The sequence below is a fragment of the Choloepus didactylus genome, chromosome 15 (assembly GCF_015220235.1).
Source record: "Choloepus didactylus isolate mChoDid1 chromosome 15, mChoDid1.pri, whole genome shotgun sequence".
Taxonomy (NCBI): Eukaryota; Metazoa; Chordata; class Mammalia; order Pilosa; family Megalonychidae; genus Choloepus; species Choloepus didactylus.
In genome coordinates this window covers 82,725,283-82,742,909 of record NC_051321.1, presented here as the reverse complement: position 1 = coordinate 82,742,909, position 17,627 = coordinate 82,725,283, and the positions used below count along the sequence as shown (strand labels likewise).

Here is a 17,627-nt window from a genome sequence, read left to right as displayed (position 1 = left end):
CTCCCACTCGCTCTCCCTGGTGGGCAGCCAGACGGTCCCTCCTCTGCCGCCATCCCAGGCAGACCCCTTTGCAGGCCATTGGGATCGATGCCAGACCTAGAACTGCTGGGTTGAAGGCACCCACGGGTGACAAGCTGGCCAAGACGGTTGGGCTCTCTAAGCCTGGGGTGCCCCAGTTCCCACACCCAGCCCAGCACAGGATGCTGTCTGTCTGTTGGCCCTGAGTGTCGACGTCTGATGGCAGGTTGTCCCGCAGATGTCCCTGCTCAGCTTCTGCCTGGCCTTCCCACTTCCTTGGGGAACCCCTTGCCTGCCCAGCTCAGCTCCCCCTCTCCTGAGTGCCTGGCCTGATGTAAGGTTTTTTCCTTCAGAGGGAAAGTCTCCTTTCCAGAAAGCCTGAGCCTCCCTCCAAGGGCTGCTGGAGTCTGGGGCTGGCTGGGGGCTCCAGGCAGAGGGGTAGGGGTTGAGTGTGGCATATGGGGGGTGTGCATGCTGTGCTTGGGGTCCCTGGGTGGCCCTCCTGGGCCTCCCTCCTGTCCTTGCCCCATCCTTACTTGGGGCTTTCTGGCTCAGGACCCGCAAGTCCCCTGGAGCTGAAAACTACTACTCGGGGGGTCAGGGGCATATTGGGAGGAGCCCTGAGAGAACTGTTCAGAATGAAGACCAGGGCCAACAAGGTTTAGGCTGCTGTGGATTGGCGAGGGGGCCCCAGTGCCCTGGCCACGCCCACACGGAAAGCAGCCTGAGACCTGGAGCCAGGCAAGCCGAGTCCAGGCCCTGGCCCTGTGCCTGCCAGGGCTGGGGGAGCCCTCTGTTAGCCTCAGTTTCTGTAAAATGGTAACATTTCTGCACATGAAAGGTGCTCAGGAAGTAGGGAATGCTATTTTGGATGAATACACTAGGTGCAGGCTTTGGCCGGGTAGAGTTTGCCCGTTTTTTGGTTCCTCTTGTCTTTTTGCTTGAGCAGGAAGCCTGATTTGTCTCCTGCAGGCAGCTGAACTTTCCCTTCTCCCCTAGATCTAGCCACACCAGGCTCTGTTAGCTTAGGGATCTGCCTTGCAAAACATGCTTCTTTGCAATAAATGCTCCTAGGATGTAAGTTGGAAATGACCCCCTCTGTGAGCCCAAGAGGCTTCCCTGCTCAGTGTGGACTGGGTCAGCTGGTCAGAAGGGTCTGTGTGGGAGACAAGCCTGGTGTTCCTTCCAGGGCCAAGGCTGAGGCCGCGTCCTGCTGGCCAGGGAGGCAGGAGGCTGAGGGGACCCAGCCAGGAAGCCACGATCCAGGAGGGGCTTTGTGCTTGAGCCTGGTGACACGGGAGGTGCCACTGCTGACTGACACACAGCCTGCCCAGCTGCCTGCACGTGGAACTTTTTCCTATGGGGCCGCTCTGAGTTTGTCGGGGCCACTGTGACAAATGCCACATGCTGGCTGGCTTAACCATGGGAATTCACTGGCTCATGGTTTTGGAGGCTGAGAGTCCCACATCAAAGTCTCAACAGGCCATGCTTCCTCCCAGAGCTGGTGGCCTTCTGGTGTGGGCTGCTTGTGGTAATTGGGGGACCTAGGCTGGCTTCTCTGCCTCCCATATGATTGCTGGGTTCCTATTCATAAATGAGTTCATGCATTAATAACATTTTCAAAGGTCTTATTTACAGTGGGTTCACTCCCCCAGGGCCATGGCTTGGGGCTTGAACATGGCTTTTGGGGGGACATGATTGAGTCCCTAGCTCCCATGCAGCTGATGGGTGGCAGGCAGGTCTCCGAGGAAACACCCCCCAGGGTTCACTTCACTGGGGCTCCTTAAGAGCTGGGGCTGGAATAAGCCGGCGTGGTCAGGAGGCAGCGCTGTGGGGAAGAATGGGGTTCGGGCAGAACAACCGGTGGGCAGAACATGGTGACCTCACTGAGGGACCGGCTGCCCTCCCTGCCTCTGCTGCAGTGTTTACCTTGGGGTGAAGCCCAGGGAGGCCCTGGCTGCCTGATCAGGAGCTCAGGAATGGTCCCCAGTGGGCCAGGAAGAGACGGGGTGATATGTCATCGCTGGGGTTCTGGAGCCTCAGCGAGACAGGACGGCCCCTTCTATGACAGATTCTCCTGAGCAGGGTCCTAGGTGCCTCCAGGCTGCCCTGGGCACCAAATGCCAGGGAGTGGGAAGAGCCCCTAAGTATTCAGAAGTCCCACCAGCCTCCAGGCCTGGGTGCCCAGCTCAGGCATGAGACAGGGGTGCCTTGGGCCTGCCTTGTCAGCTCCTTTCTCACCTGCCAGGCCAGGCCTGGCTGAACCCTCTGCCTCACCCCATGGCTTTAGGGAACCCTGTGGGATTTCAGGATCAGAACACAGTGGCTGAGCTTGCCCCTGGAGAGGGGTCTGGCAGGGCATGTTTCAGGTGCTCTGTAAGTCAAGTGGTGGTGGGAAGACCCCCGGGCACGAGGTCAGCCCGGCCCCCCTCCCAGTGAGGATGCACGGAGGTGGTTTCCCACACAGCTGCTTCCTTCCTGCCTCCCCTGGGACATCCTTTGGGGGTGGCCCGGCCTGAATGGCAGGACCAGAGGGAACACAGCATGGAGCTCTTCTCATAAGCCTATGCCATGCTGTCCTTGCAGAAAGTCCTGATGTGAGAGTTCACGGAAATGGCTTTTTGACTGCAGTAACAAAGGAGAGTGTTATCTGCAAATTCAAGTTCAGCAGAACCAACATCGATGGTAAGTACCCACCTCGAAGCCTCTGAGTCTCAAATGGTCCCACACAAGGCCACATTTCTGCTGAGACAACCGAGTCTTCCCAGCTCTGGCTGACCACTCGCTGTGGATGTGGTGGGGTTGGAGGCAGCGTGGGCTAGTGGGATACAGACCAGGCCAGGGGGACTGACCGCCTTTCACCTCATCTGTAAAGTGGGGAGTCTTTAATCCCCAGTGCACTGGAGCATCTGGAGCAGGGCTGAGCTCTCGGCCGAGGCAGGCTGCAGGGGTTGGGCTGCCCTCCCAGGGTGTCCTCCCCAAGAGCCAGGGATGGAGGCCGCAACTCTCTTGCTGGCGGGAATCGTCGGCATCCAGGCTCTGCCCCTTGCCTGGTGGTAGCATGTCCAGGGCAGGTCTGTTTGTCCCCACTTGAGAGAAGGAGCCCCTGCCAGGCCTGGGCTCCAGCATCAGAGGCCCAGACCCGATGGAGCCTTCCCTTCTGAGCCTCTGTTTTCTTTCCTGTAAAATGGGCCCAAGGGTACTTGCACTAACAAAACAAGATCACATATGTACATCATGAGGTGCACTTGAGGGCCTAATAACTGTAAAAATTTAAAACGGAACCCATTACTTGGAAGTCCTCGGGTGTCAGGCAAGTCCCATGGAGGGCAGGGGGCCCAGGAAGCTGAAGGTCCAGGCTGGCGTCGCCTTGGAGCTGAGGTGGGGTGGGCTTCCTCAAAGCCGGGGCTGGGGGACTTCCCACATCACCCTCCCCTTCCCAGCGGGCCCCTCGAGACCTTCATTTGCTCCGATTCTATCTTTCCATCCAATGAGGTCTTCTTGGGGCCATCTGGTCAACCTGGAACCGCTCCCATCCCCAGCACTCCTCAGTGTTTCTGCTCCTCTCTGTGAGCACAGGGAGTGAGGGGGCCCTCGCCACTGGCCCGCCACCCTGCAGCATCAGTGGTGGCCTCAGAATGCCGTTCCCCTTTACCTGCACCTTCTCAGAGTGTGTGGGGACCAGCACCCCCTAATCCTGGGAGCCAGAAGTGGCAGAGGACTCCCTATGGCAGTAGAGCACCCAGTGCTGGGGACGCTCCAGCTCCGAGAGTCCTCACCGCCACCCAATGGGGATTCCTGTGTGTGGATCGGGAACTGGGGCAGGGGAGGTTGAAGGGTCTGTCCAAGGCCCCAGGTGATGTGGCCCCAGGTGACGTGAAGAGAGGCGGCTTCTGTTCCTGAGAAGAGAGGTCCTGGGGCCGCCGGAGTCCCCTGACTGCCCCGGGAATGTGTCCAGATCTGTCCCAGCAGCCTGCAGTCCCTGTGCCCACCCTGGGGCCACTGCTGTCCCTTGCAGGCAGTCCTGGGGGACGGGCACACGGCCACAGCACACGGGCAGGGCCTGGGCTGTCTGCAGCCGCATCCAAGGCACATCGCCAGGAGCTCCGATGCACCAGGGAGGATTTGTCCCATTTCTGATCTCATTGTCCTCTTGTTAACACATCTGGGACAACACTTTGGAAAACGCAGACCAGAGAACAGAAATGTAAAAGTCATTGCTTCTCTCTGTTGCACGTTTTCTGACTTTGGCACGTGCTGTTTCTACAATGGAAACAAGGTTTGTAAATGTGGCAACTGAAGACTTTGGTTTGATGAGCTAATCTGGGGACAGCCTCCTTCCTGGTGGCCCGGCTGGCTGGTCACTCGCTCCCGGCAGTCCCCGAGCCGTCTGCCGGGCAGGTGGGTGCCTGCAGACCCCTGCTCGCCTGCTCCAGACCATGGATGTTTGCAAGCCAACCCCACCCCCTCAGACCCCGCTTTCAGGTTAACCCCAGCCCGCCCACCCCTCAGAGCCGACCCTGTCCTCGGACCCGGCTTTGGAGATTAGTGCCCAGGAGCGCTCAGATGATGGAGTCACGGCTGAGCTGACGGTTGAGGGGCCACAGCTGGTTCCCAGGGAAACGACCGTGCTGCTGAGGATGGCCCTGATCCGTGGTAGAAAAGAGAAAAGCAAAGATGAGTACTAGAGCTTCTTAATTTCAAGACTGATGCACAGCAGGAAAAGGAAAACAAACAAAAGAATAATCGAGCAAAATAGGACCCCAGTCCCACACCCAAAGATAACTACTGCTGACACGCTCATGTTTTTCTCAACTTTGATGGAAGGAAAGGAAACTCAAGTGGAAAAGAAGAAAATGTCGTGTCCCACAAATGTTTCCTCACGAGACCTGTTAGTGCACGAGAACAGCTCTCCACCTGCTGGTTTCTGTTAAACACCAGGGTTAGAATGGGTGACCAGGCCTTCCTTTTGTAGGGACAGTTCCTTATTAGGAGAATTTAGGCTATTTGTATGTGAAGTGATGCGATGTCTGGGATTTGCTTGCAGGAGGGTGTCCCTGAGGGCGTCTGGAGGGCTGGCCGGCCGCAGTCAGTGTGTCCTTCTGCTGGAGCGGGCAGTGCGGCTCCCGTCAGCTCCGAGCTCACCCCTCATGGGGCGCAGGGCTTGGGGGACCCGGCCTCCTTCCTGCAGACAGAGAGGCGGATGCCGTGGCTCACCTTCAGGCCCAGGGCGGAGCTGTGGACCAGGCCTCTGGGAAGCAGAGGTCCAGGCTACTCCAGGGGCGGGGGGCCTGGGCACCTACTGGTCTCTGGAATCCCAGAGGGCAGGAACCCTGAGGCCCTCCAAGGCCAGTCGTCCCAGCTTCCCAGGGAAGCACGAGGCGGGAGCGGAGAGCTGGGAGCTGAGTCCACACCCCGAGGCAGCTTGGTGCTCGCCCCTTGACCCCAGCCCAGGGGTCCTGAATGCCTGTGGGCTGCAGACCGAGCAGGTGCCACCTGACAAGTTATTGGACTTTTCCAAGCCTCGTGTGTCCAACTCCCAAACCCCCAGAGAAACCAGAAGCAAAGGCAAAACCAAACCAACCCAAAGCCCCTTCCCGACTCAGGCTTCCCCGTGACAGGAAAGGGCAGCTCCGACCTCTCAGTCCTCTGCTCACGCCCTGGACATCCCCCTGGTTCCTCTGCGTCCCCCCACATCCAGCCATCAGAAGTCCTGCTGCCTTTATATCCAGACCACATCCGGACGCTCTCAGGCCCTGGACAGAGTCACTGTCCTTGGGATAAAACCCACACTCCCATCCACACTCGCCGCCTCCTCTCCCGCACGAGCAGGACCAGTCAGGACCTCAGGACCTTGGCGTGTGCCACTGCCACAGCCTGGAAGTTTCCTTGGCTCCTCCCTGGAGGTTCCCTCACCATGAGGCTCAGGGCAAGCATTGCCTCCTCAGAGAGGCCTGATTTTTGATGTGAGTTCCAACAACATGCACAAGTTGTGAGAATTGTGTACTGAACTTGAAGTACACATCACCTTTTAATAATTGTCAACCCACGCTAAGCTGGTGGTGTTGGTTTTTTGAAGCAAATCCCAGACATTGTATCTGCTCACATGCAAATATCCTAAATTCTCCTAATGAGAAATGGTCCCTATAAAAGAAGGCCTGGTCACCCATTCTAAGGAGCTGTCCCTTCACCTCCGTTCTGTGTCATCCCTGTTTTCATTGTTGTCACAGCACTTTTCACTTTCTGACATTTATTTTGCTCATGATTTTATTTTATTTGTCTCCTGTCCATTCTCGAGAATCTTCCTCCCTGGAGAATAGCTCTCCGCCTGCTGGTTTCCACTGCCCAGCATCTGGGGCAAGGCCAGGGATCCCCAAATATCTCTGAGTAGACGAAGGCCAGGAGCAGACTCATCGTCTGTCAGTGTCAGCTCAGCTTGCCTAGGGGATGCAGAAGGTGATGGATGGAAGGACTGATGTGTGCACCAACTTTCTTCTCTTGTGATTTGTCTTTTAGAGAAGAAAGCACTCTCTGTTGAAAATAACGTTATAACTTGCCCTGGAGTACAACCACAGGTAGTCGGAAAGTAAGTGCCCCAGTCTGTGGGCCCTCGTGGGTGGGGGGGCAGGTGGGCAGAGTTTGTGCTCCTCAGGGGTCCTGGATGTGCATAACCTCGGCTGGGGCACCCAGGGACCCCTCTCTCCCTGCCCTGAGGGCTGGTCCCTGGAGATCAGGGACCCATGGGGCCCAGGTCTGCCGAGGACAGTAGGAGGTGAAAGGGTGCCTGCCTTAGTTTCCCCACTGTTGTGAGAAATACTGAACAATGGTTGGCTTCACAACAGGCATTTCTTGGCCCTCAGGCTTTGGAGGCCTGAGGACTTGCTTTCTCCCGGAGTGGGGGGGCCTTCCGTGCTGGCTGCGGCGATCCTCGGGTTCTCTGCTTCCCCGTCACATGGCCTCATGCTCGCCTTTCTCCTCCGGGTTCCCATGACCTGCAGCCCCTCCTCCAAGTGGCTTTCTCTTGCTAAGGTCCCGTAGTGGGATTAGGGCCCGATCTCATTCAGTTGAGCCACAGGTTATCTCCAAGTAACAGCTTCAAAGTCTCCTGTTTCTGCTGGGTTCCCACCCACGGGAATGGAGGATGGTTACGAGCGTGTGTTGTTTCTGGAGCCCTAACCAGCAGACCACAGGGCCTCTGCTCCAGGCAGGCCTCCGGAGCTCTGCCCGTGTGCCCTGTCCGGCTGGAGGAGTCCGGAAGGAGACCCACGTGGCCGCACTGGCCGTCAGATGCCTGCTGGGCTCCTCGGGCTGGCCGTGTCCCTCTGGACCTTCCCTGCCAGGTGACCTCCTGGTGCTTTGGGGAAGGAGCTCTCGCCCCTGCTGTCTCCTCTCCACCAGCCCCAGGTGCCTTATCGGCAAAGTCAGTGTGTCTGGGAGAGCTGTGGGCCAAGGCTGGGGCCCAGGGCAAGACCTGGTTGTCACCTCTGCCCTCTCTGTGCTTTAGGCCCATCTCTGTTGAAATCAGCCTGAACAACGGCATGTACTTCTTTAGCGGCAAGCTCAAAATCACCGGGAAGCAGTGTGTGAGTACCTGGGTGGGGCGGCTGCCATCTAGGGCCAGTGGGGAAGACCGGCCCTGGCTGTGGACACACCCCTGGGGGCAGGCTGGCTGCCAGGGTGAGTGGATGGGGTGGGACGCGGCCCCCAGGACCCAGAGTCCGGAACTGTGACAGACCCTCACCCTGCAAGGCCCCAGAGCCGACCCCTCCAGGTCAGGGTCCAGGGCCCAGGGCTCTAGGAGGGGCCCCCGCTGAACCCTGCCCCCCAGGCTGTGCAGAGCCATGAGCTGGTGCCCCTGCCATGGGCCGACTCTCGCCCACCTCCCGGGCCTATGTGGTCCACGCCCACTGCCATCGTGCAGATGTGCCCAGTTCCTCCTCTCCCGGGCTCCTCAGCCATCCCCCTCTGCTCACTGTCCCTGAGCCCTGCAGGAAGGTTCTCCCCTGCGCTCGACGGGGGGCTCAGCGGGTCAGAGGAAAGGGACTGGGGCTTGGCTCTGGAGGAGGTGCCCGGGCAGGAAGGGGCTCCCACTGGGGTCAGCCATCCAGAGCTCATGTCCAGTGGGTATCTCGTACCTGGGCAGTTGACCTTGGGTGGGGGAATGTGAGGCTGGGGTGAGTGGGTGGAGGACAGGGGGTCTGATGCCATTGCCTTGGGTCTGGGACCAACCCTGGGGACACAAAGATCAGCTAACAATTCCCAACCTGCACACAGACCCCCGTGCCTCCCTCGCTAGTCCCTGCTCACCTACTCACAGACCAGCAAACTGCATCCCCACCCCTGCCCAGCAGGACCCCCCCCCAGCCTGCCCTGGACCCACACCTGCACAGAGGCAGGGGTCACCCTGGGGCTGGGGTTCCCGGGGCTCTCCCCGCAGGCAGCCTGCCTCTGGAGGGGGCTTCCCTGCCTCTCACCTCTGGCGGGCAGCCCAGGCCCCTGATGGGGAATAACCACGATGAGAAGCCTGCCCTTTCCTGAGCCCCCCCACACCCTGGCTCAGCATCTGCTTCCTGTGGACCCTCCCTCAGCCTCCCACGCGCCCTCCAGCAGGGCCGGCCTCTTCCCCAGGAAGGGAGGGACCCTGAGGCTCAGTGGGCCCGAGGAGCGTCACCCAAGGCTGCAGAGCCAGGAGGGGCTACGGGACATGGGGAGAGGGCCCGCTGTCCGTGCCAGGCCTCTCAGCTACCTCCAACCGCCTATCCCTCACTCATCTGTGTCCCTGTACCTTTTGTGTCCTCACAACCCCCTCCACTGTCAGCCGAGGTGTACACTTGGGGTTGGGTCTCTTAGCTCGTCCCTGCAGGGCTCTGGGGCAGGGGCTTGGATCAGGGCCAGAGGCAGTGTCCACTATCCCGGCACCCGGCTCTTGCCTCCTAGACCCCGGTGGTCCCTCTAGGTGGGCATCATGAGGAGAAGGGGAGGTGGGGAGTGGGGGAGTCAGGTGGAATGCCAGCGGGTGGGAGCCTGGAGGGGGTCCCCAGACCCAGCCCAGTCCTTGGCCACCCCTGTTCTCTGCCCAGCCAGCTGGACAGTGACCGGGGCCTTTCCACAGGGAGAGAGTCCTGCTAGCCAGCCCAGCGGGGGTGACGGCTCGAGCCCAGGCCGTCCGAACAATCCAAGCCTCCATGCTAATACCGCAGAGGAGCCCCCCAACCAGCCCCCTGAGAATCCCCCCGAAGACCTCCCCGCAAGTCCTCCCGTGAAACATGGTGAGGTTGCTGAGGAGAGCGCCGATGAGGAGAGCTCAGAGGGTGGCCAGGAGGAGGAGGTGGTCTATGAAGAACATGTAATACCCAGCAGCGAGCACAGCGGCAGCGTCTCGGAGGAGTTTCCTTTGATCCCGGTTGTCGCTGGCTCGGCCGCGCTGCTGGTCCTGCTGCTGCTGCTGTTCTGCCTTTGTTACCTGTGCAGGCAGGTGGGTGCCCTCCCCAGGTGTACCCTCTGTGGGCAGGTCCTGTCGGGTCCCAGGTGGTCCCAGGAACCCCTGAGGCACAGACCCCATCCTCCCCCCGCTGGAGCCCACAGGGAACCCGGGCTGCTCCCGGCCTCCTTTTCTGCCTGCCACGGGGCATCCTGAGGATGCTCTGACCGCTGGGCCAGGCCTGTCCCGGTGCCCACAGTCTGGGGTCTGGACGGTAGGTGATGGGGACACTCAACCCTCCTGGGGGGTGGCAAGTGGCCAGCGTGGAGCAGAGCAGGTGCATGGGGACAGAGGTGCGTGCCCCTGGGGTCAGGGGTCAGAGGCCTGTGAGCGGGGCTGGGGGACCATTCCCCGAGAGCTGGAGGAAGAAAGAGGAGAGCAGGGTGTGCAGGGGAGGGCACCCACAGAGGATAAGCAGTCAGTCTCTGCTCAGGAGGAGCTGTGGGGAGGGAAAGCCTGGTAGGGGACTGTCCCCGAAGGGATCACAGCTTGTGAGGGCTGCACGGGGCAGGCAGGAAGCTGGACAGATGGACAGGGGCAGTGTCCCGTCTCCACAGGATGCTTGGGCTGACAATGACCCTGCTGGGTGCTGTGCCTCCATCAGGGACTGGGCCCCTCAGCCTGCCTGGTATGCCCCCAGCCCTCCAGGAAAGGGCTGTGTCCCTGTGACAAATAGGGAAACCGAGGCTCGGAGGCAGCCACGTCGGCCGCAGCACCACAGGCAGCCACCTTTGTCCCACGGGCCCAGATTAAGTTCCCGTCCCACCCGCAGGGGCTGAGGCCGAGCCCCACCGTGCCTCCCAGCCTGGGTGTCTGTCTTTTTAACATTACAGCCTGAAAAGGAACCCCGGCCACCTCCACCATCACCACCGCCACCCAGTAAGGTAAGTCGAGGCTTCGCCGTCCTCTTGTGAGCCGGTCCGATATGCACAGAGCCTTCCAGAGAAGCTCCTGTGGCCTGCAGAGGTGTTTGCACTTGCTGTCCTCAGGGCTCCCACCTCCCTGTGCAAAGAGCTGGAAAAAAGAGGAAGGCGCCTGGGGCAGGGAGAGGCCCTGGGCAGGGCGAGGCAGTAAGGGCCTCCTAGTGACAACGCCAGACACCCCCTTCCCAGGCTCCCGACACACCCGCTCAGACCTCCTCATGGAATGGGGTGGCTTGGGCAGGCCTGTTCGGGGGTCTGCGTCATCCCTCCTGAGAGAAGGGGGACATTGGGGACCCGGGTGGTTGGCAGTATGGTTCTTCCTGAGCTTACCGAACGCAGGAGAGGTTCTGGAAAAGGAGCGTCAGGTCCCAAGGACCCAGCTCCCAGCTCTTGCCGTGTTCTTGTCTTACTCCCTGTCCCGTGGGAGGGTGGAGGGGCCTGACGGGGGTCAGCCTGTGGGGCCTGCAGGAGAGATTTGCTGGCATTTGGGGGGTGAGCCACACGTGCACAGCCAGAGGGGTTGACTTGTTTGCCCCAGAGGGTGCTCCCTGTGGCCTGGGGGCTTCTTGTTGGGAATCCTGGGCCCCTCACCCCTCACCCCTCACGCAGTTGTCCTTTCATTCACCCACAAACATTTGCTGAGTGGCAGCACTGGGCAACCCCAGCTCCGTCCACCAGGAGCAGAGAGACGACTGTGCTTCTCTTCCCAGGAGAAAGTGTGTGGGCCGCAGTGTCCCATCATGATTTTCCCTTGCTGTGGATTATCCAGAAGTAGCCACCCAAGGCACACGGAGGTAGGAGGGTGCCCATCACTCCTGGCTGGGGCAGGGGAGAGGGTGATGGCTCAGGGTGCACAGGCCTGGCTGGAAGGCTGTGCTAGGGGCAGGCGAGTGTCCTGGGGTCCTGACTCTATCCCTGGGGGCTGGGGGCTGGGGATGGACCAAAGCAGGAGGGTCGAGCCCCCAGGTGCTCTGAGGGTGCCCAGGGCCTGGCTCCTCCCACCCCCACCTGGTCTCTGGGTGCTGGCAGCCGGCCCACGGGTGCTGCTGTCCTCAGCTCTGCGGTGCCTCAGGTTCCAAACTTGGGCCACCTGGTGGAGAGAAAAACAGACAAGTCACACAGAGGGCTGACCAGGTCAGAGAAATAAAGAGAAGTCCTGAACCGCCATTGCCAGCACCCGTACTCTCCAGAAGTGTCCTGGCTGCCCGACCCCGACCGTGGCCCTTTAAGGCAGAGTGAGGCCCAGAGCCCCACCGTGCCATCTCCTCCTTCAACCCAGATGGGGGCAGCTGGCTTCCCGCTCAGCATGGTGGCAAATGCTAGCAGGTGGGGGGGGGGAGAAGTGGGGATGGGGAGGAGGGGAGGATGGGGAGGAGAGGAAACGGAGAGGAGCAGGAAGGAGGGGAGTAGAAGAAGGGTAAGATAGGAAATAGAGATCACAAAAGCAGGGATTGCTGATAAATGATCAGATAATTTGCCTATATCCAGAGGATTCAGAATTATGCTTATAGTGGTTGTTTGGGGGTGGTCAGAAAATTAGTAATTCCTATTTTTCTGTATTGTCCAGGTTCTTTACAGTGGCAGATATTGCATGTATATCATGAAAGCAAAAATGTTTATCTTTAAAAAAGATATTAATTGAATGAAACCTCAGGTCATTTTAAAGAGAAGGTTACCTAGAAAGTGACACTGAGCAAGGTATCGGTCTTGTCATCATATTGGGGAGATTCATGTTGAGGAAAACCCTTCCCACCTCTGGCCTTGGCTTTCCTCTCCATGAAGTGGGTGCAGTTCCCCAAAGGGGTTTGGTGCTTCCCAGGGTTCCACTGGGTCGGACTTTGCTCCGGGTGGTTTTGGAGAATGTTGTCAGGTTTCAGGTGTCACAGATTCGTTAAGAACGGACTTACTAAATTCAAGTTTTGTTCTCTTTTTGACTATGTGGCTACACTGGGAGAAAAGCTGTGATCTGTCTTTTGGGTCACTAAGGATTGAAAATTCTGAGGGGTCCAATGAGAGCCTCACATAAGGGAAGGCATCCTTCAGCCTCTCTGCCCTCCTGCTCCTTTGAGAAGGGCTGTTTTGGCCACCGAGGGACATTTGATGCATGAATAAGAGGTTCCGGGGAGCCTGGAATTTGCACGCTCAGTGGAGCACCTGAAGGGCCTGGAGGGGTTCCTGGGGATGGACAGACAGCTGACAGGGCCATCAGACGGACTCTGAGCAGCACGGGAAAGACAAGCCTGGGGAGTGAAGGAGCTCAGATGGCCCCACAGTCCGGGAAGCCATGGGAAGAACTGAGGTGCAGCCCACCCTCAGCTCCCACATGGACTGCAGGGATGGTTGGTCCCATTTCACAGATGAGATTGGGGCAGACTGACACCCTGCAAGCATCCTGTGGAGTACTTCCCAGCCCTCCAGCCATAGATGCTGGGGGTGATACAGCTACAGCATGATGCACCAAATGCAGGACGGGCAGACCCAAGAACACATCGTTAATTGGGCCCTGCTCTCTGGCTGTCATTTGGGCCTCTGCTCTCTGGTTTTCGTACCCTGGCTCAATTTGGGCATAATGACCCCACGGTCTCTAACCTGCGCTTTAAGAAATTGTCAGAGCACAAAAGAGAAGAAGGTGAATTAGGAAGTTTTGTTCTGGAGGAGACTGGTTTGCATCTGTGTTCTGACTTTCACTGGGCTGGCCCAAGGGAAGCCTGGTTGTCAATGTGACAGGCTGAAGCCTCGGACTCAGCAAGAAATCCAGAGGGCTGTGTGCCCATCAGGCCAGTCCCAAGCCTCACAGCCCCCCAGGACAGATCAGTGAAGAGTCTCAGAACTCAGGATTGGTGCTAGAGGAGAAACGTTTTGTTTGCTGGGTAGAACTGGAAAGGCCAAGGAGAGGCAGTAATTTTGCTTAGAAACGAGGGTAAAGGGCTTCTTGGATGAGGTGAAGTTTGAGTTGAGCCTTAAAAAGTGACTAAGCCCCAGAGCCCAGCCTTGGGAAAACCTACCAATTCTCCATTCACAGTTCAGGCCCCTGGTTTGCCTTTGTGCTTGCAGGATGGCTGCTGGAGCTCCAGCCATCACATTCTTCTTCCAGGCAGAAAGGAGGAGGACAAGGGCAAAGGGGCTGCCCCAATGAGAAAAGCCACATTTTAAGGCATTTCTCAGGGGCATTCCCCAACAACACCCTATCCACATTCCATTGGTCAGCATTTGTTCATGTGGTCACCTTGTTCAGTAAGGGCAACTGGGAAATGTCATTTTATAGCTAAGCGCATTGCCTCCCCTGACAAAATCAGGTTTCTGTTACTAAGGAAGGCAGGGAGAATGAGTGTGGGGTCGGCACTCAGCATTTGGAATCACTTGCCCGATCTTAGAGATGGCAAAGCAGTCTCTAAGAGGCTAAGTAACTTGCTGAACCCAGCCCCTTCATTTGTCCATAGAGCCAGTGGCTCCTAGGGCTTCTGTTGGGCCAGTCCCGGATCATCTGTACAGAAGCAGCCAGCAGAGAGGACGCTTACCCAGGACAGACACTCAGAGTGGAAAGGGCCATGTCTCTTGGCGGGGTCAGGGTGGCTTCCTGACAGCTCTGTTTGGTGGGTCCCTGAGGACCCAGGGAGCAGGCCTGAGGCCACCCAGTGCAGGCAAAGCCCCGACCAGGGAGTGGACAGGACGCCTTTAGGATGGGGCAGCCCATGTATCCTGAACCCCCCACCTCCTGCACCCGCCGTCCCCACCCCCAGCCTCCTCTATTGGATGTAAAGACTGCTTTTTGCGGAGTCTGTTCTGGATGGAAGACAAGGCCCTTGCCATCAAATTATCATCACCACACTTGTCAGGCCCATCAGCCACTGCTCAGTATCTTGCAGATGAAATCGTTGAGGCTTTAAAACTTGCCCAGGTCCCTCTGTTGGCAAAAGGCTGAGGTGGGACTCACTCTCCCCTCCCTGGTGTCTGCATCTGAGCACTGACCATCATCAAGGAGATCCTGAAAGCCACCCCCCACCCCAATGCATGCTTGGTGGTGTCGGGAATGACGTGTACAATTCAGAAAGTCCACAAGGAATCCTGTATGGTTCCATGTGGCATTTCCTTCCATGTCTCGGAGGGCTGTGATTGTATTGTGGTTTCTCTGCCTGACCATTCTGAGCAAGTGTGTTAGTTTTGTATGGCTGCTGTGACAAATGACACAAAGTTAGTGGTATGAGGAGCACAGAATTACGGTTTTACAGTTCTGGAGGTAGATGTCTGAAATGGCTTTACTGGGCTGATCACGGAGTCAGCAGGGCAGCCTTCCCTCTGGAGGCTCCAGGGGAGAAGCTTGTTCCTTGCTTTTTCCAGCTTCCACAGCTTCTTTCCATGCCTTCCATGGCCCCTTCCTCCATCTACAAAGCTGGCACTGCAGCATCTTCAGGTCTCTCTCTGCTCCCAGCTTCTTTCTGCTTCTGCTGTCATGTAGTCAAACTTCACTCTACCTTCCTCTTACAAGGACCTTGCAATGACATTTAGGGCCTGAGAAGTCCAAGATTCTGCCCCTGTCTCAAGATCCTGCATTTCCCCACATCTGCAGTCCCTCTCTATGGTCCAGGTGGGTCCCGAGCCAGCCCCCCGGACCAAGGGAACCACAACCTCTGCTCCCAGATGGAATGGCTTCTCCATGACCTTCTGTCTCTTCTTCCGCCCCACAGGGGAGGTGCCTCTCCTTCACCCCAGTGAGGAAACCATACATGCGGATGGTCTGCGCCCCAAGACTGCATCTTCCACCCTGCCGCGAGCAAGTGCCCTTCCCCACCTGCCCACCGTGCTGCCACTCTCCACGCTCCTGCCCCCAGTCCTCCAGGACACTGCCACTCATCCCTCCCAGCTCCCCACATTTTGACATGTAAGGTACATTCAAGGTTTGCATGATAAGGACCTGGTCATTTTTGGGGGCCACTATTCAGCCACCAAAATGGAGACTACCCTGAGAGCAGGCACAGCCTTGGTTTTCAGATCTTGTTGAGTGTTGCGCACCTGACAGGTTCTAAGTCCACAATCAGGAAGGACTGAAGGTGTGTGAGGACGTGGGGCAGGATGGGGCCCCTGGTCTGGGACTGAAGATGGTGGGCAAGGACCACACTGGGGGGGCCCTTGCTCGGCCAGTGCTGCTGAGGCCTGCCCGCCGTGGGGGTGGGGGTGGGTTTGGTTTAAAGGCCATCTCTGTGGTCCTTGAGAAACTGCCTGCTGCAAGTGAGCTGGGGTCTGGGGGAGGCCGGGCAGTCTCTCTTCTCCCAGGTGTGCTGCCTGAAGGAGGGGAGACCCTTCCTCCAGGCACTCTCCCTGGCACTTGTGGGGGTCTTTGCATGAAGGTTGTGGTCCTTTGCAAGCCCAGTGTGGGGAGGGGCAGAGATGACAGTAAAATCAGACCAGTGGATGCCACAGATGGACAGATACTGCTGTCTGTCCTGGAGGGTCTCGATCATCCTCCTCACAAAACAGTGGGGCAGGCCCCCCGGCCTTTAGGGGCCACTGGGGCTCCTGCCTCTGGGGCCCACCCTCCAGCCTCTTGTGGACGGCTCTGTTTTCTGCCAAGGCTCAGCCCTGAGGGAGGAGGAAGGCATGGGTAGAAGCGACTGGCACTCACTTGATCTTTTGGCCTTGGCAAGCTTGTTTTTAAAGGGCGGGTGGGAAGGTAGAGGCAACCCCAAGTACAAACCGGGGTGAGAAATCATGAAGTCTTCAGGCCTTTGCAAAGTTTGATCAGGTTGAGGGGGAGTATAAAAAGGTCCAAGGCCCGATGGGATAGAATATAGACTTAGGAATAGTAGAATGGGTGACTCATGATCTCCTTCAAGATGTGTAACTTTAATCACATTGCAATATTTAGGTCACTCTGCTGAAATGTCGCATATTATTAAACATCTGCTTTCATAAGTAACCAATATATCACTTCATAAAGGTGTAAAATAGTCCTTGAAAAGTTTTACCTCTCCCAAAATGTCTGACTTAAAACCAAAGATTACACTACAGTAATCATTGGCATATTTAAAATACGCTTTCAGACGTATTCAGGTTGAGGGACATTTAGAATCTTGAAGCATGGTATTCTTCCTGAACACTAGGAAATACTGATATTTATGATACAAAGTAGGAACAATTTTGCTAACAGAAAATATGACTTCATTACATGTTTAAACGTGTCTTCTCGCAAAATAATAGATATTTTAAAGAAATCACATTTCACAATTTTCACTTCTTTTAACCACTAGACCAATTTTCCCCACACTGCTTTTTTTTTTTTTTTCTTTGTCATCTGTTAGAGCTTTAGCTCAAAGAGAGATGGTAGCAGATAAGAGTTAAGGAAAACTTGAGTTAAGGAAAAGCAACTTCACCTTTTTTAACAACAGATTTTATTTTGGTGATGGAATTCTCCATTGTTTCTCAGTGTGATTTTTAGACATTAATCTTCTTTAGGGAGACTTCTTGTGGAAAGGTGGGTTCCATCAGTAAATAAGTTTGGGAAACTGCATACACCCCCCCCCCCTTTCCCCTTGGCTATTCACAGTGAACATTAACTTATATCATGTAAATGAAGGAGAAATTACATTACTGCCAATAATTTAATGTTTATTGAATACCGATTATTCTAAGGCTCTTTACGCAGGTCCCCACATGTTAATCTTTCTAGCCTTTACGATAACTCCATCTCCCACTGTTATCTCCTTTGCTTACAGCTGGAAAAATCGAGGCCCAGTGTGCTGAAATGACCGGCCCAAGGTCACCCGGTCAGGCCTGTGGGCGGAAGAGCCAGGCTGAAGCACTCCACAGGACTCCACTCTCTTAACCAGCAAAGAAGCAGTTTAACCTTAAGTCCAGCGCTTCCCAAACTCACTTGACTCAGGACCTCGTTATCTTTCAATAGTTAAATAGAGATTAGGTTTCCATGGAAGGGACCCTGGGGAATGCTGCTGTATTTTAAATGCCTTCATTTTAGAATAGACTTAGTTTTTGTTTGTTTTTTTTTAAACTTGGTTCTCTGTTGATAATATGAAATGTTAGATTTATTTCTTATTTTTTCTACTTGGAAGCCTAGTATTTTTTTTTAAATCATATTTTTTTATTGTAGAATGTAACATATATCCATAGAAGTAATAACTTTCCAAGTGCAATTTAACAAGTAGTTAGCAAATTTCAAAGAATACTATGGGTTACAGTTCTACCGTTTCAGT

The 17,627-nt window shown here is 56.5% G+C and overlaps 2 protein-coding genes across 2 annotated transcripts in view; both read left to right on the top strand.

Moving 5' to 3' along the window:
• Window positions 1-17,582, top strand: part of LOC119509952 (anthrax toxin receptor-like) — a 35,124-nt gene extending 17,542 nt beyond the window's left edge. Inside the window, exons 11-18 of the mRNA XM_037803909.1 lie at window positions 2,605-2,703; window positions 6,535-6,604; window positions 7,523-7,601; window positions 9,131-9,493; window positions 10,333-10,383; window positions 11,133-11,216; window positions 15,108-15,301; window positions 17,133-17,582. Of these exons, the coding sequence (XP_037659837.1) occupies window positions 2,605-2,703; window positions 6,535-6,604; window positions 7,523-7,601; window positions 9,131-9,493; window positions 10,333-10,383; window positions 11,133-11,216; window positions 15,108-15,301; window positions 17,133-17,160 (968 nt within the window). The 3' untranslated portion in view covers window positions 17,161-17,582. The remainder of the gene's footprint in view (window positions 1-2,604; window positions 2,704-6,534; window positions 6,605-7,522; window positions 7,602-9,130; window positions 9,494-10,332; window positions 10,384-11,132; window positions 11,217-15,107; window positions 15,302-17,132) is intronic.
• The window catches only part of LOC119510937 (annexin A8-like protein 1), a 261,425-nt gene that overhangs the window by 31,574 nt on the left and 212,224 nt on the right, over window positions 1-17,627 (top strand). The window lies entirely within an intron of this gene.